At 34.2% G+C, this 27,096-nt stretch overlaps 3 protein-coding genes across 3 annotated transcripts; 2 read left to right on the forward strand and 1 right to left on the reverse strand.

The window, feature by feature from the left end:
• Positions 1-245: 245 nt before the first annotated feature.
• On the forward strand, positions 246-3,663 carry LOC106714760 (sodium channel protein Nach). Its single transcript, XM_014507865.2, has 11 exons — positions 246-451; positions 597-694; positions 776-878; positions 1,128-1,305; positions 1,633-1,778; positions 1,952-2,057; positions 2,220-2,496; positions 2,625-2,763; positions 2,834-2,940; positions 3,116-3,299; positions 3,548-3,663. The coding sequence occupies exons 1-11, from the start codon at positions 246-248 to the stop codon at positions 3,657-3,659; spliced, it is 1,656 nt and encodes a 551-aa protein (XP_014363351.2). The 3' UTR covers positions 3,660-3,663.
• Positions 3,664-6,109: 2,446 nt separating this feature from the next.
• Positions 6,110-17,973, reverse strand: LOC106707254 (polyamine-transporting ATPase 13A3). Its single transcript, XM_045678489.1, has 20 exons — positions 17,765-17,973; positions 15,677-15,913; positions 15,366-15,594; positions 14,992-15,196; positions 14,240-14,459; positions 13,826-13,956; positions 13,549-13,731; positions 13,285-13,473; positions 12,600-12,809; positions 12,210-12,344; positions 11,746-11,859; positions 11,370-11,643; positions 11,044-11,171; positions 10,795-10,918; positions 10,407-10,568; positions 9,956-10,110; positions 9,163-9,386; positions 8,708-8,856; positions 8,080-8,267; positions 6,110-7,800 (listed from the first exon to the last, which is right to left on the reverse strand). Exons 1-20 carry the CDS (start codon positions 17,796-17,798, stop codon positions 7,669-7,671), a joined length of 3,423 nt encoding a protein of 1,140 aa, XP_045534445.1. The 5' UTR covers positions 17,799-17,973; the 3' UTR covers positions 6,110-7,668.
• A 448-nt stretch (positions 17,974-18,421) lies between these two features.
• LOC106714898 (popeye domain-containing protein 3) lies at positions 18,422-23,049 on the forward strand. Its single transcript, XM_014508021.2, has 8 exons — positions 18,422-18,681; positions 18,819-18,877; positions 19,106-19,190; positions 19,357-19,538; positions 19,771-19,902; positions 20,508-20,615; positions 22,092-22,389; positions 22,670-23,049. The coding sequence occupies exons 1-8, from the start codon at positions 18,555-18,557 to the stop codon at positions 22,888-22,890; spliced, it is 1,212 nt and encodes a 403-aa protein (XP_014363507.1). The 5' UTR covers positions 18,422-18,554; the 3' UTR covers positions 22,891-23,049.
• The last annotated feature ends 4,047 nt before the right edge of the window (positions 23,050-27,096 follow it).

A 27,096-nucleotide genomic window follows, 5' to 3' on the forward strand; every position in this document is an offset into this window, starting at 1 on the left:
ACATGACATTCATATATTCTCCCCTGCCGTGGATTTTAGTGACCTACATTCATACACGATTAATGTATAGCCTGAAATAATGGGCCGTCGCTTATTAAACAATTACATTTGATTTCAATGGTTGTCATAATATATTTAGCGCGCAACACGCAACCACTGGTCGATAAATCTGATTGTATCTTACATCGCGTGGATACAATAGCCTGTATAAACCATAGTTTTGTATTAGTCGATCATGAAGAACGATGACGAAGGTATATCCTCAAAGTGTGTTACCACCTCGCTATCAAAAGGCGAGAAAGAAAAAAAAGAGCAAGAATAAAAAAGATGACATCGGAGTACTATCATTGCTGGCTGCAAGCTTACGTCATCAGACCACTGAGTTCTTCAACAATTCTACATTACATGGCGTGCGGTATATCGCGGAAAAAGAGCGACCCTTTTGTGAGAAGTGAGTAAATTTTTTTTCATGTGTCTTTTCATTCTATTTAGAAAATACCAGGTCTACTTCTTCTATTGTAAGTCACCTAATTTGATTGTGTTAATGTTTAGTTCCTTTGCATTCTTAAATTATTCATTTTTATGGTTTCTTTTAGATTCATGTGGTTTAGCTTCACGGCAATCGGCGCCGTGGCTACTTGCATTATAATTGTAAGTCTGTGGGAAAAGTTTCAAACAAATCCAACAATTACAGGCCAGTTAAAACAATTGTTTTAATAAAGTTACACTGTCATTTAAAAAGAAACAAATAATTTATTTTTATCTGCTGATGCAGGCTTGGATACGGACTTCCACAATTGGGATGTACCATTCCCGGCAGTTACTATATGCGATAGGAATCCACTGGATGAAGAATTACTACAGGAGTACATTGATAAGTACGTAATAATATATTGTGAAAATTTCATGTCATATGATATGCTATCTTACCTCTCTTCTTATCAACGTGAATTCACCATCATAATATCCTCTATGTAAGATACCCAGTATGGCCAAATATAGTCCCCACAACGCAATTATTATCAGAACGAATGAATTTCCGTATTATACCCAAAAAACGAACAAAGTCGACCCAATGCACAAATATAGCCACTTGTCCTCTTTGCAAAGTGAGTTTTGATGTACAGAGCGTGGCCGGCTGGCGCTCCTGCCAACGCGACTGAGATGCTGCAGTGGCTGGCGACACTAAGCTTCCGCTCTATAGCAGAAAGCGCTTCAATGTTCGTCACGCAGCACGATCTAGTGGGCCACACCGCGGGTGATGTCCCGGCACCTGCATTGGATCCCAAGGACGCTGTCTTTAGTGTTAGTTTTACTTATAGCTCCTTAGATAAAAAAGAATCAAGAATTGTCTTGGCATCTTGTAGATTCAAAATAATACACAAACCACTTAGTATTACAAGAAACATGTTACGTTAATTGAAGCACTACATGCATACTCAAACTACCTTATTTTTTATAAATATGAAGTAGAGTTTTTAAATTACAGGGATTTTGAATTATATCGTACTTATTGAACTTAATCTTTCGACTAATTTATAATTCAAGGACATTCTTAGCAATATTTCTATTTATCTGAATTCACATAGACAAAATCATCCAACTTGTGTATTTCCTCTTAAAATAATACAGATTGTACAACGATGTGAGGCTGCATTTTACGATTGCGAATGGAAAGGAGACTCGGAAGAATGTTGTGATTTTCTAGTACCCGTCTTCACAGAAATGGGATTTTGTTACGCTTACAATTCAAGGCACGCGGAGAAATCTTGGCCTTGGTAATGTATAGAATTGTTTATTATGACTCTAAAGTAGAACCTTTCGTTACTATGTGATTTTAATAAATATGTGAATGAAAAAAATTACCAGCCCTATAAGGTACACTTGGTCGTCTCCTTTCTCGTCTTAATGCATTGAATCTTTATTTTTAATAGATTTGAATAAATTTTAGGCAATCCCAGGCGCAAAGCGAACTGTTTACCGAAGCGTACATTCACGAGACGGATTCAAAATGGTCCTTCATGTTTAATTCATTCCGCAACACATCTGTTATAGATGTAAGTATAATGCGAAAAGTAGCATTGTGGTTTTCATGTGAAAGTTAGTGTTAGTAGTATTTTTGATTACCAATTTTTTTATTGTGTCCGTAGTTCAGATTCGTATTTTTTTTTGTCGAATGAAACTGTAATTTTACAGTCAAAATAACTTGACGGTTCTAGATCTACATTCACTCAACTGAAGAAATGGCAGGATTGGAACAAAGCGCACAACTCTCTTGGGATCATCGAGTAGAGAAAGTTTCGTTCTCAGTCAAACACACTTACACCACGGAAGATGCGCGACAGCTTTCCATACGACAGAGACGTTGTATCTTCGCTGACGAAGTCAAATTAGAAACGTCCCCTATATATACATACTCGGCCTGTATGCGACAATGCCGGATGCAAAGGAGTCGTTCATACTGCAAATGCGTGCCGCATTTCTATCCAAAAACAAGTACGACTCTTATAAACGATATTAATGTTTTGAATACGGTTTAACATTCAATTTTGGCGACTCAAAAACTGAAATATATCTTACTTGATAATTTCATCTTTAAATAACTTATAATTATTTGAACACAGAGGGGTACCGTCAATGCTCTGTGCGGGAACTTGAGTGCATAGCACGGCATGCGGCCGCCATCACTGACGTGAGCCGCTGCGCCTGCGAGCTGGGGTGCTCCCACACCGTCTACGAGGTCGAGAAGCTCACTGAAATCGAGTCAGTACAACATATGCTTGTTAACTAGGCCAAGTAAACGTTTGTCGTATAATTTCGTGTTTAATTAAAGCTCAAGCAAAGGTCCAGTGGCATCTAACGCTCTGGAGACGGAGTTTGTTTCGTGGCCAATGGTCCGGTACAAACGCGAGGTTCTCTTCGGATGGGTTGACTTGTTAGGTAAGTTTATTTATGCATTTGAATGGGCAATGATGAAGTTCAAAGGCTAAAAACCTTCAATGTGCGTCCCTTTTGAGGTTACAAAAGAGAGCTTATTAGTTCGTGAGCAACTTTACAATTTAAGTTTATTTCCACGTAAGCTCATTCTATCGATGTATGGTGCGATGTTTCTCAGTATCGTTCGGAGGTATAGCGGGTCTCTTCTTGGGCTTCTCGTTGTTATCTGGCGTGGAGCTCGTGTACTACTTCACTCTCCGTGCCTGCTGCGCCGCCTGGCGCGACGGGGACGCACTGCGCCGCGAGCGCGCGGAACGACTGGCGCGACCCAAGCCACCCTACAACCTCAGCCTGGTGCCTTGGTAAGGTCTGCTTCACTAGGACATGGTGGTGTCGCCGACTATCCAAGATATAGGCTATATTTTTTAGTAAACACTCACTTGGCAACGGTGTGCTAACCGTACCAACTCAGAAGGTTGCCCACGAGTTATGCCTCTAGACTTGTCGATTGTATACCATAATGTCTTGGCGAAGTTGCCACTGAAATGTACGAATACCAAAAATGTTGGCTGGTCTACACATTAGGCTTATACCGAGGTTCGTGTTCCAGGTGGAAGAAGCCGCCGGAGAAACAAGACGCACGTCCTCTGCAAGTGAAGGCGAAAGACTTGCAGCCGCCGAAGTACTCCCCACCTCCGCTCTACACACAGTACCTGCCCTAATTAAACTTATAAACGATATTTTTTTTTTAAACTGATTAAAATTTTATGTCAAAACAAATTTCGTATTATGACTTAGTAAGGATTAAAATAAAACAAAAATAGACATTTATAAATAGTTACGTTTATTAAAATTTTTGGTCACATCAATCTAAAAAAAAGAAATGTCTCTCGGAGAGAAAAGTTTTGAAACGAACTACATCACCATGCTAAAAGATTGGACACAAAAACAGTCAACAGGTTCCAAAATATTCGAGGAGTAAATACGTACAAATAACAAGGTTCCCAAAAAGCACAATAATGCAGTTCATTCGATAACAAATTCAAAAAAATACATTTTCTTAACACTGTAGTGTGCGCGCATCCTATCAATTCAGACTAATACAAAAGGACCTAAAATCGAAAGCAACAAAATCTTAGCACTAATTTAATAGGAATGGTGCATAGCCTTTATTAATACTTAACGATCTAACGGGCATTTACGATATTTCATATTACTAAAACAATAATTTACGAAGATTGCTAAAAGCCATACAAATAGTTTAGAGTATATTATAAATAGATTACATTAAAAATTCCACAATCGAAGTTATTGCAAAATAATGTCATTATGCTGTTATAAACCACAGCAGAGTTCCCTTTCAAATATTAAAATTATCAAAAGACTCATTACCTGACTATTTCAAAAAACTTTATCTATATTAAATAAAATTAACGTATATTTATCTCCCCAATGGGTTCCTGAACCATTGAATGGAAAGTGGTAATTTGGTAAACTGTGAGGACGCCATAGTTTGTGCCCTAAAAAATCTAAAAAAAAACATGTTTATTAGTTTTAGTGAAAGTTTTGCTTGCATTAAATTTCCTAAATGATTACTTAGGGACTGTTTCACAATGTCCAAGTAAAGTGCTGGATAACTAACAAACAAATTAACTAACACATTACCTGTTAAAATAGTTTGCGTTTTAAAACTTATTTTGATATTGATAAATGCCATCGACTTTTTTGACAAACAAGTTCCACCAAGCTTAAATACTTGATTGGACATTGTGAAACAGGCCCTAAGACTTTTATTTGACTGCAACGTATTCCGGGTTCAGTGGCTATTTTTGGTCAGATATATCTAGAGGGAGTAGAAATCTCAGACTTACCGTGAAATTCTACTACACACTGGTATTTTACCATGTTGTTTATGTTTCTTCAAAGAGGATGAGAGTAAAAACACAATTCGGAATAATAAAGTTAAGAAGCTGTAGTGATATTAAACAAAGTAGACCACACAGTAGGTCCAGCCTATTTGCATCCAGGCTATGTTTTATCATGAAAGATTGAGAGCTATAAGTTAAAAGATATGACATTCTAATTTGAAAATAAATTATTTATTTCAATTTATATTCAATGCAGCGATTATGAAATGAAATAAGATGAAAAAAATTTCGACATCGATCTTATTCATAAATATTTTTTTAACCACATTTACTGGAAAAGATTAAATGTTACTTACTTTACCTATAATATTTCCTATAGTTATTTTAAAATAGTACCAATTAATTTTATAAGTACAATAAAATAATGTATAATTGTTGGATATTTACAAATAAATATAAGTAAATTCAGGTTATATTTATGAAATAATTATGGATACATAATTATTGCTTCATTAAAATAATAATCAAATTAATTCAATATAAAAAGTAAGTTTTAAATAAAATATTTTGAGTTTTATAGAAGTTAAATGTTTCTTATCGGCCTCTTTTACTCTATTTGTTTATAGAAGATGGCGAGAAAACAATATGGTTCGCAACATACGGAAATCCGTTATCTCTGCCTATCCCTCTAGGTAACGGCCATTATTGTTATTTATTATTTTCCAATAATCTCAATTTTTTTATGTTAAAACATAAATGTTTAAAACTGACAGTTATATAGTAAGTCGGCATTTAATTCATTTTTTATTTTGTTAGAAACTTAATAATAAATTTATTTTTTAATAAAATTACTAAAAATTTTAATTACTTCAACTCTATTGAATTTATAACCGCATTAATTTTTAATACAAAATTTAATAGTTCATTTGTAAAGCGACCATTTAAAATCATTTTAAAATCGTAGAAATAAAAATTATTAAGTATATAATGGTACTTAATTTACCGCTAAAGAGTTATTGCACTTCACTTTGTCGTAACAATAATAGTTTAAAACCTATATACCACATTATCAATAGCGACGTAGTTAATGTATCTTATATATTAATAATGGATATACTTTACGACACAATTAAAATAACACAACCTCGAGGAATAACACAGTAATTTATATTAAAAGGATACATGTTATAGTACATTTCAAATAAGAGTGTGCTTGTCATTGACCTCTCGAAAATCCATGAAAAAGATCACAAATTTAAACAAAAAAATATTAGACAAATAATTATTTTGTAACTCAGATATTTATAACACAATATTTTAAAATATATGTTTGATTCACTTCATTTAGTCAATTTGAGAGCGATGACGTCACAACATGACGTAATTTCATGCACATTTTTATTTGAAACTCGTATCACCTTTTCTAAATTATTATTTTTTTTCTTTTCGTAATATTCAATGTCAATATTTGATAGCATGCTCACGAAGAAAACGTGAAAAGCCTATTATCTTCAAATTGAAATAAGTACTTTTTTAAGTACAAAAACAATTGTAAGTACAATGGGCGTAGAAAATTTATAAGTACGCACGCGAGGCATAAAGTTTTTAAGTAGATATGTAAGTTTTGACGAGATATAAAATTTGTAAGTTAATACATTGAGCAGATGTTTTCGTTGAAAAAGCAATTGATAAGTAAAAAGTTGCAAGTACAAAACTAGCCATAAAGACGTAAGTACAGTTAGAGCCTTTCTCGGTATTCCACTTACAGAAATATTGCATTGTTTCTTGCAATGAGACAAACTCCGCCTCTTCTTAAAAAATAACCAATCATGTACTAAAAATCAATTATTCGTATCTCATTAACCAACCTTTTTTCGTACAAACATATTAAAAAGCTGCGTCCTATTGGTTATTGTTTTCGGGTCGTCGTCTCTATGCTTACGAAACTTTGAAACGACTGTCGCTTTTATAGTAGAATACTGATTTTCCCATTCATTAGTACGGTAGTAGGTAAATAGGCATTTAGGTTTACATAAGTTTTCATTTTTAACCTTAATGTCTTTGATAAAATATAACAAAATTCCTTGGTTTTGTTTTGATTAATTAGTTCACCCTATCGAATCATTTGGCCACATAGGTCAGTCTTAACAATAATTTACCAATACATACATACATAAATTATTTTGTTTATATAAAACTGTCAAACTCTCCAAGATACAAGTATTATTGTTACGACGAAGTCCAATGATTAAATGACCACAAAAATCGAGTTATCGTTATAGCCGTGGGTGTTCACTGCAATAACGAGATGGATGATAGATTATTTTTCTAATAGTCGACAGTGAAAACCCACAACAAAGTACAACATTTATGAGTTTTGTAGAATAAAATGTGGAATGAGTAAACTAACATTGCACATTCTACATTAAAATAGAGTAAGTTGTAATTTTATCGCCACTTTGGGCTATCGTACGACTAAATATTGACTAAGTACACATACACACATAATAAATAGTTCTATAGTATAGAGGAAATCAAACATCTCGGCGGCTCAGAACATCGCACAAGTCGCTGCGCAGAACACAATTTTAGACGTAGCCGGACTGCGCAGCGCAGGCGTGAGCCGCCAAAAATATTGAATACTTATTCACTCTATGTTCCACTGGATAGGCTATAAGCCGTGGTAATTTGTGCCTATTTCATTTCCGCCATCTTGGTACTGTCGAAAACTCGAACTAATAATAGATTTTTAAATCATAACGAAGCGAAAACTGTCATTTCCAAGCAGCGACCTATCCAGTGGATATTTCAGTGATCCTACAAAAAAATAACCTTAAAAGCAGTGTTTTTGAAATGTGTCAAGTCAGCAGACGGGCGAGGCAGGGTCAGGTAACCAGAGCGGGCAGGTGAGGTCCGCCGCGTCCTCCTTGTCAGCGCAACGACGTCTGAACGTACGGAAGAAAGAGCCCAGCTTGTCCACTTCAGATAGTGTTGCCTGTTAATATTATTTAATATATGTATTACATTTTTAAAGTAAAAGATAATAGCAGACATGATACGATGCTTGTATTAGTAAAAAATATTATTTTTATGGACATAAATGTCTAATTTTAAACATGAATAATGAAGTTTCTGCTGCTTCTAGAAATTTGTATTTAATTAAATGGAAAAAATAACACAAAATAACTAAAAATATTAAACATTAGTCGCCATATATGAGATTTGACTTATCTTTATTTATTTTAAAAGCTTTAGATTGAATCGAAGTACGTACCTCAATGGCGATGGCAAGTACGAGATGCAGGATGGGTATGATAAGTAGGTATATGCGGAAGTATGTCTGGTCCTGGTCGTGAAGGTCCACCGGCATGATCTCCATCACCTCGGCCAGCCAGACCCACGGACACAGCAGTAGTATCAGCACAAACGCGAATTGAGTCACCAGTGTCAGGACCATGTAATCTGAAACACAATATTTATTAGTTTTGATCCAATTATATGGTTAATACGAATGTTTTTTTTTTTGATAAATATAATGTCTTGAACACACTTGACTTGTTGGTCCAAATAGTTACAAGTCATAACTTTTGATAAAATATTCAATATTTAAAAATAAAAAATTGCCTAGTGAACATTCATTTTGCACTGAAGTAAAATTATTATCAACTATTATCTTCGTCTTTATTAAATGACTAGCTGTCGCAAGCGACTCCGTTCGCGCGGAATTAAAAAAAAAACGTAATAAATAGCCTATGTGTCCTTCCAGACTATGTTCTACATATGTGTCAAATTTCAACAAGATCCGTTGAGTCGTTCCGGAGATACCTTCAAACAAACATCCATCTAAACATTCGCATTTATAATATTAGTAAGATTATAATTAGATCCCTTTATATACATACAGTTAGAGCAGAATGGTTCTCGGAAGGGCCATCCCTTGGCATAGACGCAGGCAAGCACTAGGTACTGGAAGGAGGTGACGATGAAGATCACCGTGTTCTCCCACAGCAGCACCTGCTCCACCTCCCCGTTGCCCTGCACCGAGTGGTACCTGGTGGCATGGAATCAAATAAAAAAAATGTAAAAAAAAATTTTTTTTAGCGCATCTATTACTGAACTAATTCGATAACATAAATATAGATCCCAAGTAATGTATTGCGAAAAATTATTTTACTTGTAAATCGATTAATTTATCTTCTAAAAACTCAAACAATCAACAACAATGTGTATCATTGCATGACGTTTTATTTGCATTCGTTACCATTAATATTCAGGATTTCAAAATATTTTTCCATTCTATAAGAAGAAATCTAATGCGAATTGCTAAAAAAAATTAGGTAAAACTTAATTAACTTACCAAGGTTGTGCATGTAGTAGATATAAAGATGCTAGTTGCAATAACAACACCAATAAGACTTGTGCCAGTAGCGGCAGTATGCTGGCGAGTGCCACCAGCGACACTGTGGGGGTCTGCTTGGTGAGCACGGGGCCAGGAGCGGCGCGACCCAGCGACAACGCCAGAAGAGTTGTCAGAACCAAGTCGATGTACAGAAACTGATTGTTGCCGAGGATCGAGAAATACTGAAATTATATTTAAATAAAATATTTATTTTCTACTACTTGTCAAGCTGCACTCGCATGATCGTGTTACTGATTTGTCCAGGCTAAGTTGAATCATTTATTGTACGATTGCACCTTTAAATTTGAGGTCAACTTATGTTGGAAAATTTCTGAAACTGACGATTTCACGTTTTTTATTTTCTGATTTTTATTGATTTATTATATCATTTATTTGATATTGAAATTGAATTTTGTAACAACTATCATTTTTGCTTTTATTTAATAAAGGGGTTTCGGTCGCAATGCAAGGATACTGTGATCAATAATTTAGCAAAAGAAAAGTTACATTATAAATAAACTAGTTGTCGTCCGCGACTCCGTCCGCACGGAATAAAAAAAAGTTAATTAGTATCCTACGTGTTTTTTCTAGACTATGGTCTACATGTATGCTAAATTTCATCAAGATCTATTGAACCGTTCTGGAGATTTCCTTTCCAGACCTTCAAACAAATATTCATTCGTCCATTCATCCATCAATCTAAATATTCGCATTTATAATATTAGTATGAAGTATGATTAGAGCAACTTACATTGTATAGTATGAGAATAGAGAAAAACTGTATGAGTGAGTAGAGAGCCATGTATTTGAATATGGCGAAGGAGGTACTGAGAGCGCAGCGACCTTCCAGCGCCAGGTGCTTCACACATCTAATGTTCTGCTCCTTGGATGTAAACGGCGCTGCCACTATACAAATACAATAACCAAATTAACTAATCATCTTAACTGTGAAAACAAATGGGATGTATGCACATTATTCGTTGAAAAGTTAAACAATAATACAGAATACTAAAAATACGCAGTGTCTATACATTTCATATGAAAAATTCTAATATTAAGTTACTTTGGAAACAGTTATAAATGGCTGTTAGGATTGCATATCATTAATAATTATTCTTCACTTTTGAATACCATAGTAATATGATAGCATAAGATGTTTTACAGATCTGTCTGCCAGTAAAAAAATCAAAGTATAGTGTTACCAGATGCATCAGCCTCCGATAGCGAGATGCCAACGTGTGCGGCTTTCAGCGCGCCGCAGTCGTTGGCGCCGTCACCGCACATGCCCACCACCAGACCCTCCTCCTGCAGCGACGTCACCAGCTGCGTCTTCTGCTCCGGACCGAAGCGCCCGAACACCATACCTTAAACATTACATCCCACATTAATACACTCGAGAACGTCTACAACTTGACGCTGACAATCCTACAGTAACATACGTAAAGTTATTGAAAAAAATTGTATGAGATTTTTTTATGTTTACGCCCGATAGATACACTGCACAAATGTCATATCAATTTTGTCAAAGTGAAAAATAAGTTCATTCTTAATTAATTATGTCCTATTGTGTCAAAAAATATTTAAAACTACCTTTCTTGATGACAGTCCTCATCATTTCAGGATAGTGTGCGCGAATGACGGCCCATGTCTTGCCCTCGAGGGCTATCACATACGACTCCATTGACAGCAATGGCGGACCATCTTCTCCCACTACCTGCAAATAAATACATGTAGCTTTTATCGATTTAAAATATGTTTAATTAAAATTATGTTTTAATTAATCCTTTACATTTTTAGATAATCTATAAGAGCCGCCGAGATATTTGAAAATGATTATACCTCCATGTGTAGTGGGGGGCGTGTGTCATCACCGAGGTGGGAGCCGACAGTGATGAGCACCAGCTTCTGATGCGGCTGCACCATGTTGCATCCGCGGGCCACAGACATCGCTGTCATTATGTTATCTCCTACAATAATACCTTTATTATTATAGAAACACAAAAGCCAATCAAGATTAATGTATACATTACTTTGTGACAAATATTCGCGGTTAAAGAATATTATATAGTCAGACCAGTTTAAAAATCCAGTTAAAAACTACTCTGAGTGCGATTATCTCCTTAATTAAGTAGAATCTGGAATATATTAATGATTATTTTTTTTACCTGTAACCATAATCTGTCTTATTTGTGCATCGTGTAATTCCTTAATAACTTCTGAGGTCTCCTTCTTTAGGCTGTTTTGCATGACTAGAAAGCCCAGAAAGATCATATCACACTCCAAGTTATCTCGTTTGATGCGCTGAGCATCCACCCACTTCATCTTACGATCCAGCTTCTTATGAGCCAGTCCGATCACACGGTAGCCGTTAGACGTGTACTCATGTAGGATAGTGCTGAAGTTCTCCGGCAGAGACTTTGGATCACACATACCCGCTACCTACAAATACAAAAATAAATTATCTAATCTTCTAGTAGTTTCTACACTGTAAATACCAAATGTTAATATTATATGATGAAGTATTATTCCATTTAATAATACCTTTTCGGGAGCTCCTTTAACGAAATACACCATTTGCGGTTGTCCAAGCACTCGTGCAATAACACCCATTGATTGTTGAGACGAAGAGAAATGGAATCGTCGCAGCAAACCAATCTGCAAACAAAAAAATTGGTTGTCTCTAAATTCGGTTTACGGACAATAATTTTACGTGATCACGTCTAATTTAAATTAGAAGATAGATAGTTGTGTCACAAGCAGAACGTACTAACCGATCTTGCCTCTTTATGTCGTGTTTCGCGCTCTCGCTTGCACGCTCGGCTCAGAAAGTGACAAAGAATCCATACTTTTTCGTACCTACAGCTGGCATTCGTCATTTTATAAGTTATCAAGTTAAAAAAATTATTTTTTGGAAAAACATTGAAATAGAAAGTGTATGGTGTATATTTAGCTTGCTTTAATCCATGAACCAAATAAAAGAAATATTAGTCATATTAAATTATTACCTCGTACGGCATTTCCATGAGTGTTTCGTAATTGTCCAAATCTTGAGCGTTTCCATTGGCTGCGGTGCGCGGCTTCACCACTGCGGGAATCAAGTTGTCGTACCGGTTGTTCTCCGGACCTGGCTCCTCCAGCACCTAAAATATTTTCACTCCATACACATATTTGAATGGACCTGTACGGATTTAAAAAATCCAATTCATTGAAACTTGAAAAAAAAACCATAAATAAGTCTGGTCATCGACAAACACTGCAGACAAGAAATCTAAAACAATTAAATGTCACAGTAAGTGGACGCTCAATAATACACACAACTAAAAATTTAAAGCTTTCCCCTTTAATATACTAGCATAATAAAAGAACTCCCTTGCCTTGCGTAAGAAAAAACTCACCCATTGTGTGAATTCAAACATTTTCAAATCCAAAGGATCGCCTTTAAGTTCGCCTTGTATACTGGTGAGTGAGTGACAGGACGCTAGAGCTTGTACCAACGGGCTGGTGGTAGACAGACTGTTTATATCTACAACACATCGACCGAACTTGTCTTCAGTGGCTGGTATCACCGCGTACAAATCCAATCCATCTTCGGTCAGAGTACCCGTCTAAGAGAGAAAATGTACCTATGTAAATATGAACACACAAACTAATAAGGTACGTGATGAGCTGGGTACAGAATAGACCGAGAAAACTTATTTTTGGGTTGAAAAAGACAATACCATTCAGTGCTTGCAATAACACATCGGACCTTCAATGGAATCTTATTAAGAATGCAATGATTTTTTTTTTTTTATAGAAGAAGGGGGAAAACGATCTGCGGACCACCTAAAGTTATTTGAATAAAATTTAAAGTTATACGAAAAAATGGCTCAAACAAATTACAACAAAAAATGTGGTTACATTATTAACAATATCTGATTTAACTGACCGGAAGTACTAAAATTAGAGACTATACCGAGAGATGGCGAGAGAGAGAGAGAGAGAGAGAGAGAGAGAGAGGGAGGGAGAGAGAGAGTGAGAAAGAGAGAGAGGGGAGAGGGGGGGAGACTAGGGTATAGGTGTGTGTTTGTGAGTGATTACCTTGTCAAAGCACATGACCTGCAGCTTGCCGCAGATGACGATGCGCGCGGGAGAGACGCAGAAGATGCGGTTTGCGCGCAGCCGCTGCTGGCTGTACACGATGCCGGCCGTCATGGCGGCGGGCAGCGCCGGCGGCACCACGATCGTTATTATGTCCAGTGTCCGCAGCAATATAGTGCCCGCTGAACTCTGACACCAACAACAGAACAATATATATTGTGACACACGACATATTCTACTTTTATTTACAAAAAAAATACGTACCCCTCGCAAAATGTACAGCCAAACGGAATACGTCATTCCAATAGCGGCGATACAGAACATGAAAATGACGAACTTGACGGCGTCCTTGTAGAACTCGAATACAAATGGCTTGGGAAACAGAATGCTCTTGATCATTTCTCCTTTTGCTGTATAAAAACCAGTACGCACAACCTTAGCCAAAACCTAAAAAATAAAATTAATGTGTTCATTAATATTTTAGTGAATCATATATTAAATAATAATTTCAATTAATAAATGATTTATTTGTGTAAATTACCTGATTATTGCCATAGAATCGAGTTTGAATAACATGCGTGCCCGCAAACAATGTATGTCTCTTGTGAGTTTCCGTCGAATACACTTCGGAGCTGAGACAAGGCGGCCCTTTCATTACTGGCACGCTTTCGCCTGCAATATACGTAAGTCTTCAACATTTTTCCATAATTGAAATATTTCTCAACGATTAAAGATGTTAGAATATTTTAGAAGAGACATTAGGCTCAGTTGTTACTATACATTTTAACTTCACGTTGTATCAATCACTATAGTATAAAGTCAACAACCGCCTGCATAGTGAATAACACTTGTTAGTTTTTTTATAGTAGCAAAAATTAAAGTAGTCACTTGATTTCGTTAAAAAAGAGAAATGATAGTTTACAGAGGTTAGACATAAATTTGAAACATAACGTACCAGTGAGCATGCTCTCGTTGACAATACAGGAGCCGGTAATGAGCATGGCGTCGCATGGCATGATGCAGCCGTCTGGAGGCAGCACCAGCACGTCGCCGGGTACCAGACGAGAGCTCGTCACTACGCACTCCTCCCGGCCAGTGCCGCCGCGCGTCGGCCGCAACACGCGCACCGTCAGCGCATTCGTTGAAGACGCCATCTCATGCAGCTTTATGCTCATCTGGAAACAGAACATAATTAACTAATCGTATCTTCACAAATATGATGGATGATGATTTGTTATCTATCTCCAAAAGAGACTTAAAGAATTTCGTTGTAATTAGGCACGGATGTAGAACATAGTCTTTAAGAACGCGAAGGCTACGTTTTTTTTAACTCCGTACCGACGAAGTCGCGGGGTAAAGCTAGTCATTAATATATGTGCCAATTTGTAATTTATTCTTTAATACCAAAGTTGATGAACTTCAATACATATATAGTAAATACTCAGACAAACATATGTCAACTATTGAATCTTTAACTTAAAGATTCATTGTGCGTTATCTCTGTCACAGATACACTAATAAAGAATGAGCTAGTGTGTGAAAGATATAAGGCTAAACCAAGCGAAAATAAGAGGGGAGTAGTAACAAAAAACTAATATTCTTTTAAATATTCCTATTTCTTATATAAATGTGTACAGTAATGACAATTTTAGACAAAAAGAATACCATTTGTACTGAAAGATATTTTCAAACAGCAAAATATCTTACCTGTTTAGTTTGGTACAATGCCAGCATGCAAGAGCCCACGGAGAGGAAAAATACGCACGTTGCATATTGATAGTATTCATCCAATGACCATAACACAATAGAAAATATTTGGAATAAATAGAATGGATTGAAAACTTCATTTGTGAATAATGACCAGTAACTCTTCACATCCACTTCTACTGAATTGTAACCATAGAGCTTTAACCTGTAAATAAAATTTGCCATTGCATTAAACAATGATGTTGTAAAGTTTATTCACATAAAAGAATTTCTAATATTTGTTTTGTATGAAGCTTTTTAATGTTTACAATGTGTTCAATTTTTTTTTATACCTAAATTATTAGAATAGTAAAGTAAAATAAAACATTTCTTACAATTCATTCTGCTGCCGTTTATTGATACCACACATGTTCTCCATTAACAAATTGATAGTCATTTTTTCATTTAGAGTTTGAACATTGATAAAAACTCCATGGTCACTCAGCCAAACATAGCGGTTTTGTTGATAAATGAAGAATCGTAACTTGTTATCTCGGTGATTGGAGAGATTGAGATCCACTTCATACACAGGTTCCATATCAAACTTCTTTTCGGGGTGTGATACTGAGAAAAACACCCATCTAATATAATCATTTTCTTTAGTTTTACCATTAACAAAAGTAAATTTTCTTAAAGTAACACTTACCACATTTTCCGCAGATGACATTGGCATATTTCAAACTGCTTTTTATGTATTGTAATTTGTAATATTTAGGATAATTACTTAATGCAAAATATGGCAGCCCACCTAATGCTAGGCAAACTGAGTGAAATAATATTGACCGCAATTTTGAATATTTGTATCCACGGATCCTGATGATTTGGTCGTCTACAGCGTTTTCGAAGACCTGCCATTGTGGGTCACCAATTACCTCATATTCTTCTGTAAGATAAATATTTATCTTAATTTATACAGTATTTAGCTTACCAATCATATCATTTGGTTTAAACTTAGTGAGTGCATGACATTTTCATTAAAAAAATATCTTAAACAATATACATTACAAAGAAAATTATAGTTTGTATTTAACTCAGTAAAAGGTAATCACAATCAATGTTTTAAAATCTTGTTTAAAAATAATATGGAGGATTCCCTTACAAGTAAATTCCTCCTCTGAGCATATAACACTTCTATGTTAATATCAACATATTGTGTTTGAATTGAACACTAATAACTAAAGTATGTTTATATTGAATAATTTTATATTGAGAATATATGCTAGATCATTTTTAACATAGAAATAATCTTAGAGCCCTTGACTCTTGGGTAGTTACTAGATTTAGTGCCTCACTAGACATTTAGTTTACAGCTGATAGGTACTTATCAAAGTTATTTCTTAACATATTGACATATAACATTTGTAAAGTCCACAAACACTTTTAAAATTAAGTATTGAGTTTAGATGATGTGATATACTGAGATAGTTAATATACTACATATTGTGATACATAAATGTTCAATAAGACTGATAGAAATGACCTATAAATTAATCAATTCACCAAGGTTATTACAATTTCATTGATCTGAAAATTGTAAAATAAGATATCATCAAATGATTCAAAATAATAAGTAAGTTATTAAATAGATTTTAGAATATATACATAGTATAGTTTTAAAATGTAAAGCCAAATATTTGACAAATGACAAGGTTGTGACACACAGATAAGATTGCTATCTTTATTGCACAATTAAGATAAAACTTTTTTTATTTTTTTTTCTTTCTCCTACCAATAAGACGAGCACCAAATTTTATTGGAAAGATACTAAATATAGCCTAACCATGAGTTCATGAAGTGTGAATTTATCAAATAATTTTTATTACTTTTCTCCTCTGATTGTGAGTATTGTTTAAGTTAAAGATAGAATTTAGACCCTTGTTCTTCAAAAAGAAAGAAAATTAAATTACAAATGTTGGTCATCAAGTTGGTACTCCAACTTGATTGCTTTAATTGAACTTCTTAACTGTCCCTTATTGTAATCATTTAAACCCAATTGAGTGCAATGTTCACTTCTGCTTGTACTTGTAATATTTGAACAACATAAATTTTAACATGGTAAACAAATTTGCTATTAAACATATTGAAAAATTACATCAACAAAGAACCATATAAATTCTGTCATCTTTGATTTGGTGCAATTCAGGCATGCATGCTTGCACCTTTACCCAAATTATGTCCGTCTATTCAGCATAAGTTTGTGTTGGATGCTTGTGACCATTATTAAACTTATTTCATTTATTCTTGCAACATATTAAGAAATTATAACAGTATATTATTGAGTAAAGTTAAATGTGCCCAAGTTTTAATGTTTGGATACATTAAACTAGTTTTAATGATGATTTAAAAAAATTAACAACAGATTTTGATTTATATAACAATAACAAAATATTATATGTTAAAACTGCCTTTTAGCTAAATAATAGTTCTTGTAAAGAATGACTAATGCTTTAGATCACAAATAATAAATATATTGTGACACAATGTGGTATAAGATAGCAGTCTTAAACATAAGCTAGAGTTTCTTTGATTATTATCAACAAATATATTGATATTTTACATGTTGTTAACAAGAGAACGTTTATGTTATAGGTGAAACCATTTTATCTCAAAGTGGCACAAGTAAATTATGAAATATAAAATTAAACTGAAACTTTTAGGAAATGTAATAATAAATCGTCCACGTTTCTTAGTATTTATAATATAAAATCTTATTGCTATTACTCAAGTAGCTTACCACTGACAACCGAGGATTTACTCATGTTCGGCATTTCCAAGATCTTTCTATTCACGCAATAACTTAAGGCATAATATTTTGTTGTTTGATGTTATTTTTATTGAACTGATGCTACCTCATCGCAAAATATTGTATAGGAATCAACTACATGCAAGCCCAATCTCGCATCACACCTTTTATAAGGATGAACTTGAATGTGGTTGAATGAAACCGTAGACACATAGAATTAAACGTCAATTTGGTTATATTTTTGAGCTTGACAGATTTACATAAGTTTATAAAGAAACATAGAAGGGACAAAAATTGTTCTCTGCAACATGGTTTTTGTTTAAACATAACTATTTTATTTTTTTATTTTTAATTATACAAATCACTTTTCAGAATTAAAGAAATTAGCTAACCAAATTTAAGGAAAGGTTTCATCAATTTCAATATTTAACAGAAGAAATACGCGCCACACATCAAGTAGTCATTCGGAAATTTAAAAAGACCGTTCTATCTTTATTATAATTTTCATTATTGAAAAAGCACAGATCATAATTGAAATGAACCATAGACTTGAGTTTATCTACGTTTCCCTAGATGGCTCTCTCTTGTTCACATTTGCTGACGAATCAAAATGGTTATAGCTGTTATTGATTTTTTGGCGCCAATTACACAATGTTGGTTTTTAGATAATTCACTGTTCTGCTCAATGATAAGCGCTTAAAATATGAATACAGCAACCACTAAAGACCTAAATACCTCTAAAACCTAAGTTTCTTTTAAAATTCGAAAATATTTTTCCACAATGTCTCAACATAGTGCTTTATTGGGACTTAAAAGTGAATATTTAGAGATAAATGAATATAATTTTACATGGCCTGGAGAAAATGGTACATTTCATGATCTTGGTTCAATAAATTACACAATGCCAGGTGAACATTTTCTTTACACAATTTTGTTTCCCAAGAACAAACCTTTTAGGACCTATTCATTTATTTAAGGCTTACTCATATTTTTAATAGGAATACGATGAATATTAAGACCAGGTCTAATGTATTATTTATTTCAGGACCATGGTATTGGCCTTGGTGTCCACTATGGAAGGTTTCACAGCATCCTCTATTCCAGGTAAATATACTATTGTTTGTTCTATTGATAAAACCTATTTACCATAATAATTTGTATTTGGGAGTTGGGATTTACATATGACGAAGCAGCGTCAGGAATTATTTAAAGCAATTTTATTGGTATATCTAAGCCCTGACAGGCATGTGTTTGCTTGAATTATAGGAGATAATTGTATTTATTTGTTATTAATGTTTGTACACATCAATCAATTTTTTATTTTATCCTTAGCTATCCAATATGCTTTTCGTAGCATCGTACTGCGCTCCAAGCACAAAAAAGGGTCAGCTGTGGATGCATACAATCTTAATTTTTGGTGAGTCAGTGTCTGTGTGTGAGTTAAACTTGTAACAAATGATTTCTCTTTCCCTTCCATTCTTCCTCTTCTCGTCCTATATCCATATGGAATTTGAATAACTATTGATAGCAATGATTGAAAATAATGAAAACAATTAAGTTTCTATCGTTTTTTTTCTTTAAAGCTTTTATGCTGAATTCGATCTGGGCCTGGCACGTCATATGTTCTCCGGACACGTTTTCCTGGAACTTCGGATTCGTTTTCTTAAACTTGGGCCAAGTCGTTTATCTGGTGTACCAGATGAGACCTGTGAAGTTTGATCCGGAGCTAGAGGAGGTCTATCACACGCTTTTTGAACCGTTCAAGGTAAGCAGTATGGGTTTAGGTTCTACGTCGTAAACAGTACAGTGTCTACGTCGTAGCCATTACGAGGCCAATGTCGTAGGCCCTATAGTGTCTACATAGTTGTGTATGTTCTACGTCGTAGGCAGGACAAGGGCTACGTTGTAGGCCCTAAGATTGACCAAAACTAAATTCATCATAAAACTGACTTTTTTCCATCACCTTTACTAACAGTAAAGGGTAACAATTTGGTCAGGTATCAAGACTCCAGTTCAAGAGGATGGTGTCTCCGGACTTCGCGCACGTAATGTCACTGCACGCGGGTGAGGCCTACGCCATGCAGAACCTCACTAAAACCGACCGTCTCGGATTGCTGCTCTCAGGAAAGGTATATTTATAAAGGTGGACATATATCTGCGCGGCTTGGAACATGACACGTGTTGCTGCGCAGAACATAATGTTAAGTATAGAGGATGTAAAAAGACGAGGAGTGGGCAATGCGCCGATGACTGAGCCGCTAAGATATTTGAAAAGGCGTATAGCTGGTGGTATTCGGAAAACACTAAACGGTTTCACTCTGGTACCTTCGTCCTGTAACTTCTCACCGATCTAGTGAGTGTTAGTATCGTCTGCGTGAATTTATGCAAATTGAAATTTGTGTTCAGCGAGTGGTGATGGCGGGCGTTTGAAACAATTTTCGTATGCGGAGCAAATATAATAATATTTGCGGCGCGGCGGTTAACGGCCAGCGCGTGCTTCACTCCGCTCTGATATTCTTCACTTGATACTTATTTTAAACAAAACTTTGATACGGCACGTAGATTTTTTCTTAATTAATTTTGTAATATCAAGTATGTAGGTCGCAAATCGAATTTGAAAAAGCCAGCGTATATCGCGGTTGCACATTATCCCCCTATATTTATCACTCTAACGTTTAACAGTTTTGCCAAATATCATTCGGACCATGATTATTGTTATTTTACTTTTAACTAGGTGAACGTGATGAGCGGTCACCAGTTCCTGCATCCGATACTTCCTTGTGAGTTTCTTGATTCACCAGAATTCGAATCAAGTCGAGCTACAATTGATGAAAAGTTTAAGGTAAGAACTATATTATCCCTTATCCCTATAATATTTTCAGAGAACCAAACATACAGGTCAGGAAATAAACAAAATGAACTCGGGAAGCTAAGATGTTAAAAGAAATGAAAAAAATTCGCCCATAGCTTTTTCTTGTTTATACTTTGGTAATTAAAAGCATCGTAGGCGTTTCTGAGATTAAAAATCTTACTTATTGTTTTTTTTTTACTCCAATAGTGAGACTTAACTATTACTACTAATTACAAAGTTGTGCAATAAAAATACGAACTTAGTAGTTCTATTCTCTAATTTGTAATTTTGTTTCTTTTTGTCATTAATCGTTTAGTAAAGTTCCTAATTTTTAATATTGTGCTTTCGCTTTGCTTTTAATTTTCGAAATAAGGATCACAGTTTGTATTTTTAATTAAATCATCGTAGTGACTTTGCAAGCATTTTCTTTTATTGGTGTCAGGTTGTTAAATAAGGTAATGGTCGTAACAAACGCGGCCGACCCGAAGTGATGACTTCATTATTTAGGGAGACGAGAAATGGGCTGAACTACATCCATATAAATCACTATATCATAACTAGATTTGAACCGCATTTGTTTTATAAAACAGATTTCGTTTTAATTTTTTTTTCGAATTAAGTGAAACTACTCCGCTTATTGCATTATGCAGTACAATATTATTTGAGGTATTTAAAGTAAAAACTCAATAACACAAACAGACCTAAAAAAAAAGACATTAGTATAACATGTACCTATACATATCAACTTTATCAACATTGTAATTTTAAACTATTTACATATTGTTATAAATAAGTACATATAAAAGCTTTGTCAATGTTAGCACACGTTTGACTTTGCTTACACATCATAAAATCATAAAACGGTGCCCAAGCAATATAAAGTTTACTTTGGCACTAGAAACGTACTTAATTTTTAATTAAAACTTTGATTAAATCATTAATTACAATATAAAGTTTCCATTTTTGCTTGAAAAACGAATATATTAAATTAATTATTTAAAAAAACAAACCCTGTTTGAATATAAATACCAAGATATATAGACCATTATTTAATAATAAAAAACAACAGGGCGTGCTCTGGATAGTAAGTGACACCCTGTACATAAAAACGTTTATCACTTTGAGATAGTTATTGTTATGTCATTTCTTACTACGCACCACACCTTTTCAAGCGTAATACGATCTATACACTTGAATATACTCGTATAAGTGTTCTAAGCAGTCGTTGTAGGTATTTGTGTATTTTATTTTGTTTGCTTTTATGAATGTCGATGTTTTGTGTGATCAAAATGATATAAACCACAGGATACATAGAACGTAATTACATTAGATTTTGCAAGTCGGGAACAAATGTACTTTACTGTCCGAAGCGACGTCCTAAATGAAACGCGTGTTACTTTACCCCTCTTATATTATACGAGGTCTAAGTATAATGTGAGTATGAATTTTCTTATGTTTTTGTCATAGGTGTCTATTGTAGCAGCATCATCTTGCCGCTATGTATACTGGCAACGGACTTCACTGGAATATCTCTTTGTAAAAGAGCCTTACTTAGCTTGTGTTGTAACAACACTAATAGCTCGGGATATAACAACCAAGTTGTATGCGATGAATAATAAAATAGTAACAGAGAGAGGATCACATTTAGATATAAGACTGCCGAGCATCTCGCACGCGCTGGCTAGGAGTCCGAGGAGATTGCGTTCAGCCAATAAACCCCCGCCGCCCACTACTGTACAACCGGTTCCGCCCGAAAAACGACCAAGTAAGTTTTTTTTTTTTTTTTTACTTTAAATACTTTTTTTGACCGATTAAGTTCTCAAATATTTTAAACCATCAGGTATGAAATATTTGTCGTTTTTCAAAGTCATCTTCTTCGAATATGTTACGACTTTGAGACACTGCCTAAATACAGAAGTTGACGTATTCACGTTTCTCAGATCCCATTCTAACTTAGGATCTTTTATAGACTTTTCAGTACTAAAATAAGTATTATGCATGATTCTTTTTATTTAAGGCAGTAAATCTTACAACAATTTCCATAGATTGCTGGAACCGTGAGTCAGAGCACTTGAGCAATCACAAGCGCAATGGTGTAGCGGGCACTACGTATGTTGAAGAGGATGAGGAACTGATTCCTCTGGCGGAGCACGAGGCTCCTGCCGCCTCCTCTGATGAGTTGTCAATCGCCGACAGTTGTCCTGACACGTCTTCCAAGTATCACAGCTGCGAGGCTGTTGAAACTGATGATGAATTACGACATTGATTTAATAAATAAAAAAAAAATCAATATCTTATATTGTCGCCCCTTTCATTCCCTTTGAATACTAGAGATAGCAATATTTTTTGTACAGAAGATGGAAGTCCATGGTAAGCTTGAGCTTTGCCGGAGTAAAATGAAGGTTGGATCCTGCGATTTTGTTTCACAGTACATATTCTGGTTATTGAAGCATAAATGTAGTCACAATAACAGTGAAACTGCACTTATGTTTAAAATGTTTGCAATGAATTATATTTTAAAAATAAATATCATGCGAGCATTAAAATTGTTTTATTTTACCTTAAAAATACTTAGGTATTATTTTCATGTAATGCGTTTAAAAAGCGAGAACAATTGCTGATTTTTAACTTAATTGAATGAAATAAAGTATATAAAATCTAGGTTGGTTTCATGATGCACCGATTATATCTATTTAGAAGTACTTAATGTGATAACTTCAGAAACCAAAATTTCAGAGCACCTGTTACGGATTCAATCACGTAAAAGCTCTGATAAGTTGCTCGTAAAATTCGCCGTAGTACATGAACAGGCGGTCGAACATTTTTATTACTAATTGTGTGACGACGTGTTATTATAAGATCTTTTATGTTGTGATTAGCTTTCAGACGCGACGGGCGTATACCTATATACCAATGACCTTATTCTCTGCTACGATGGTGTAAAATCCAAAGTGGCTATAAATGTAAGAAACTAGGTTAAATATCGATGAACGGTTAACAACGTTTTGAACAAGTTTAAGTAAACGTCAGTTGGTTTCATGATTAGGGAAAGTCTTAAATTCAATTTGATGAACAGTAAAAGTTACTCAAGTTTTCTCTTTTTATTTGACTGCTTAAAGATTTAATTTCTTTAAGTGGAAAAAGTTGTAAAAGTTACTGTAACCATTAAACAATACAGTTTACAAGAACATTCTTGTTTACTATGTATAAATCCAACTTCAACAATAAGGGTCAATTATGATAATCTTACACCTAGTACATTGGATTTCAGAAGTCTTGCAAAATACGTCATGAATAGGGATTTAAATTCTATGCAAAGTTCCTACATATATAAATTGGATTAATCAATAAGATAACACAGTGATATATTAGTACAGATGATATCGTATAAGCGAAGTACTCGACCTTAGCGAAGCTGTTATCGCCAGCACTCTTATCATGACGGCAAAGCACCGCTGTTACCATTGCTACAAGCAATAACTTAATCCCTATCTGATAGGTAAGTACGAAGTAAAAAAAGTGCTGATATAGTTTCTTCGAAGAACGGAATATATATTATTTTAACTATGTCTAAAGTTAAAAAAACTACTAAGTTACTTTTACATATTGATCATTATTCAGATATTCATCTTCATTATAAAGATATCAAGGTGTTTTCCAACTTTAACTGACTCAAGTGTAGCAATTTTTATTCAATACACAAAGTTATGATCTATAGAAAATAGCAAAAGCAATTATAGCATGAATCTATAGAACGATCCATGACGGCAAAATGTTAAGTCAACACGATTTTGTACATAAAGGTCGAGCTTCGTACTATAATAAAGACTAAAGCGATTTTTATGGAACAACATTCTTTTTACGTCACTCACACTTTTTTTTACGTCAGCGACGATACTAAATCAGCTAATAAATAATTGTGTGCACTTTTGTACCATTACCATAAGAAAACTAACTCAGTATAATATGACGTGATAAATAAAATGAAAAGGAAATAATATGACTAAAGATACAGCTTATAAATTGGTGAAATTTCCACAATGCACACTAATTCGAATGGCCCATAATAAGCTTAGATTAGATTGACAGCACGTTAGATTTTACTCAGTGTTGTTAAGACGGACGGCTAGATTGTTGTTTGCCGCTGCCCTATTTAAGTGGAAACTAGGCAACGTAAATACCGATTTAGGTGTGCGATACTGGACTTTCTTCTGAAGCAATCGATTCACCACGTAGTCTAGCCGGCTTGAAGTTTGCCAATAAACAAAACTTCTTGTGGTCAGGGGTTCTTAGGTTCGATTTATTGGCTATGCGAGAAATTTACAAATATTACCTACTCTACAGAATTTCTTGTTAATGTTTACTGCAATTTTTAAAGTGCAATTCAAAATACTTAAGTTTATTAATTTATATTACGGACGCTTACGCCGAATACCTTATCGACGACGTAAAAATTTACCACGTTGTTTTCTTAAATGATAGAATACAGTTATAAGAAAAGACTATTACTAAATATTTTTATCAGCTCAAGGCACTAATAGGACTTGTTAAAAGCAACTAATAGTTACTTAAACTTTAGTAATAGATTATGAAATGTGTTTTGGTGCTATTTAGGTGACCTCTTTATTTATTAGGACACAATATTAGGCGGCACTCAATAAAGGAGCGTTCATAAATGTTGAATGACAATATGCCAACCTCTTTAGAGTAGTTAGATTAAAATAATACAGAACACAACTGTGCTTGCAAAGAAACAACTCGACCGTAAAAGGCTCGTTTATAACAGATTCATCTTATTATGTTGATGCAGGACAATTTCTTCTCATAGTGTATTTCCATAAATTAAAAACACATATACATAAACACACATAAGCGCACTTAGAAATTTCTTGCATAATTTGTAGGAATAAGTTAAGTATGATCGTAAAGAGTGATTGTTGTTAATTTCACAGTTGGCTTATTTTGCCGGCGCACAAGTTTACATAATCTGTTTATGGCGTTATCACGTTGCAACCAGACACATATGTATGTTGCATCTTAAGATAATGTATATAAAATTCTAAGTAAGTTTTGATTAATATTAACCATTATCATCAAAAGGAATGTCATTTTAGTATATTAATAGTTATAAACTACCGGCAGTATTATATTAAGTATTTTAGGCTGATTTTGTTACAACAAAATCGAGTCAACACTCATAAATATTTTAAAAGTCTACCTAAAAGAGGTTATCGCTTTCTCAAGTATTTCAAACGTCGTATTTCACAACCTTAAAGTAGGAGGTCGGAAGGTGCCATCACATTACGATAGAGTGCTAGATATAACTAGAATTAAGGGCGGTGAGGTCGGCTCAGTAACGCCCAAATCAAATTCTGATTACGACTCTTTTTTCTTATCGTAAGCTTTTTAAAGAAAACCTTTTGTGTGTTTAAATTAATGTTACAGTAGAAGCCATAGTTAGTTGACAATAAATAATTTGATGAACTGAACAATAATTTAAAAGTGAAAAATTAACTTATTTGACCAATTACTTAAATATTTTAAAGTAAACAATAATTAGTAATGAATGCAATACGATATTCCAAATAATGTTTCAAAAATTCGTAATAACAATAGTTCTAACCTTAATACACTTTACAAGGCATATATACACAAGCCGTGACAGGTTGCAAGCCCATCGGCTCTATTGTTTTCGTTGTCCACGACTGGAAAAATGTGAAAGGTATTTTTCATGTAGACCACTTTGCTTATAATGATTTAAACAATTTTTGGAAAAAGGATACTTTTATTTATGAAAGGCCTTATATTGCTAAAGTAACTAGTAAAACTATCAGATATTAATATACAATATATAAAATTATAACAGTAAAATTAATGACATAGAAAATAAATCAGGGCCTCTTTAAGAGCACTCGCAATTTAAGTAAAAGTATATAAAAGAAGAGACAAATCTCTGACCCTCTTGTGTTTATGTGTTGTACATGTTATGTGTGTAAATATATATTCTACTTCGTATAAAATTACTTTAACGCAATAAAATTCGCGCAAATATTAAATGGTGCATTGTTGTAAAATGTGACGTAGACATATTTATCTCGTTCAACGAATGACACAATACACAACATTTATTTCTAACCGATTTTACGGCTACCAATATCTCAATCGTTTTTCCCAATGTTCAATGTTGTTTTCCTAACGTGATATTTTATTATGTGTGCAATTTTAATATGTTTAATTTCGCTTTATTTCTTTTTGATAAAACAATTGAAGTGATACAAAGGGGTAGTCAGAGATTACGGACTCCCATTTATTTTATATTATTACTTACCTATTGTTTAATTAGTTTAAGTAAAATTATTGGTTCAAAGATAAGGTATTGGACTTGCAGACGATAATATCCGCTAAGTTGAGCTAAGGAAAACTCAAAATGCACACACACACAAACACCCATTTATATTAGTCCCACAGCACC

Source organism: Papilio machaon, chromosome 6 (assembly GCF_912999745.1).
Source record: "Papilio machaon chromosome 6, ilPapMach1.1, whole genome shotgun sequence".
In the NCBI taxonomy this organism is placed as follows: domain Eukaryota; kingdom Metazoa; phylum Arthropoda; class Insecta; order Lepidoptera; family Papilionidae; genus Papilio; species Papilio machaon.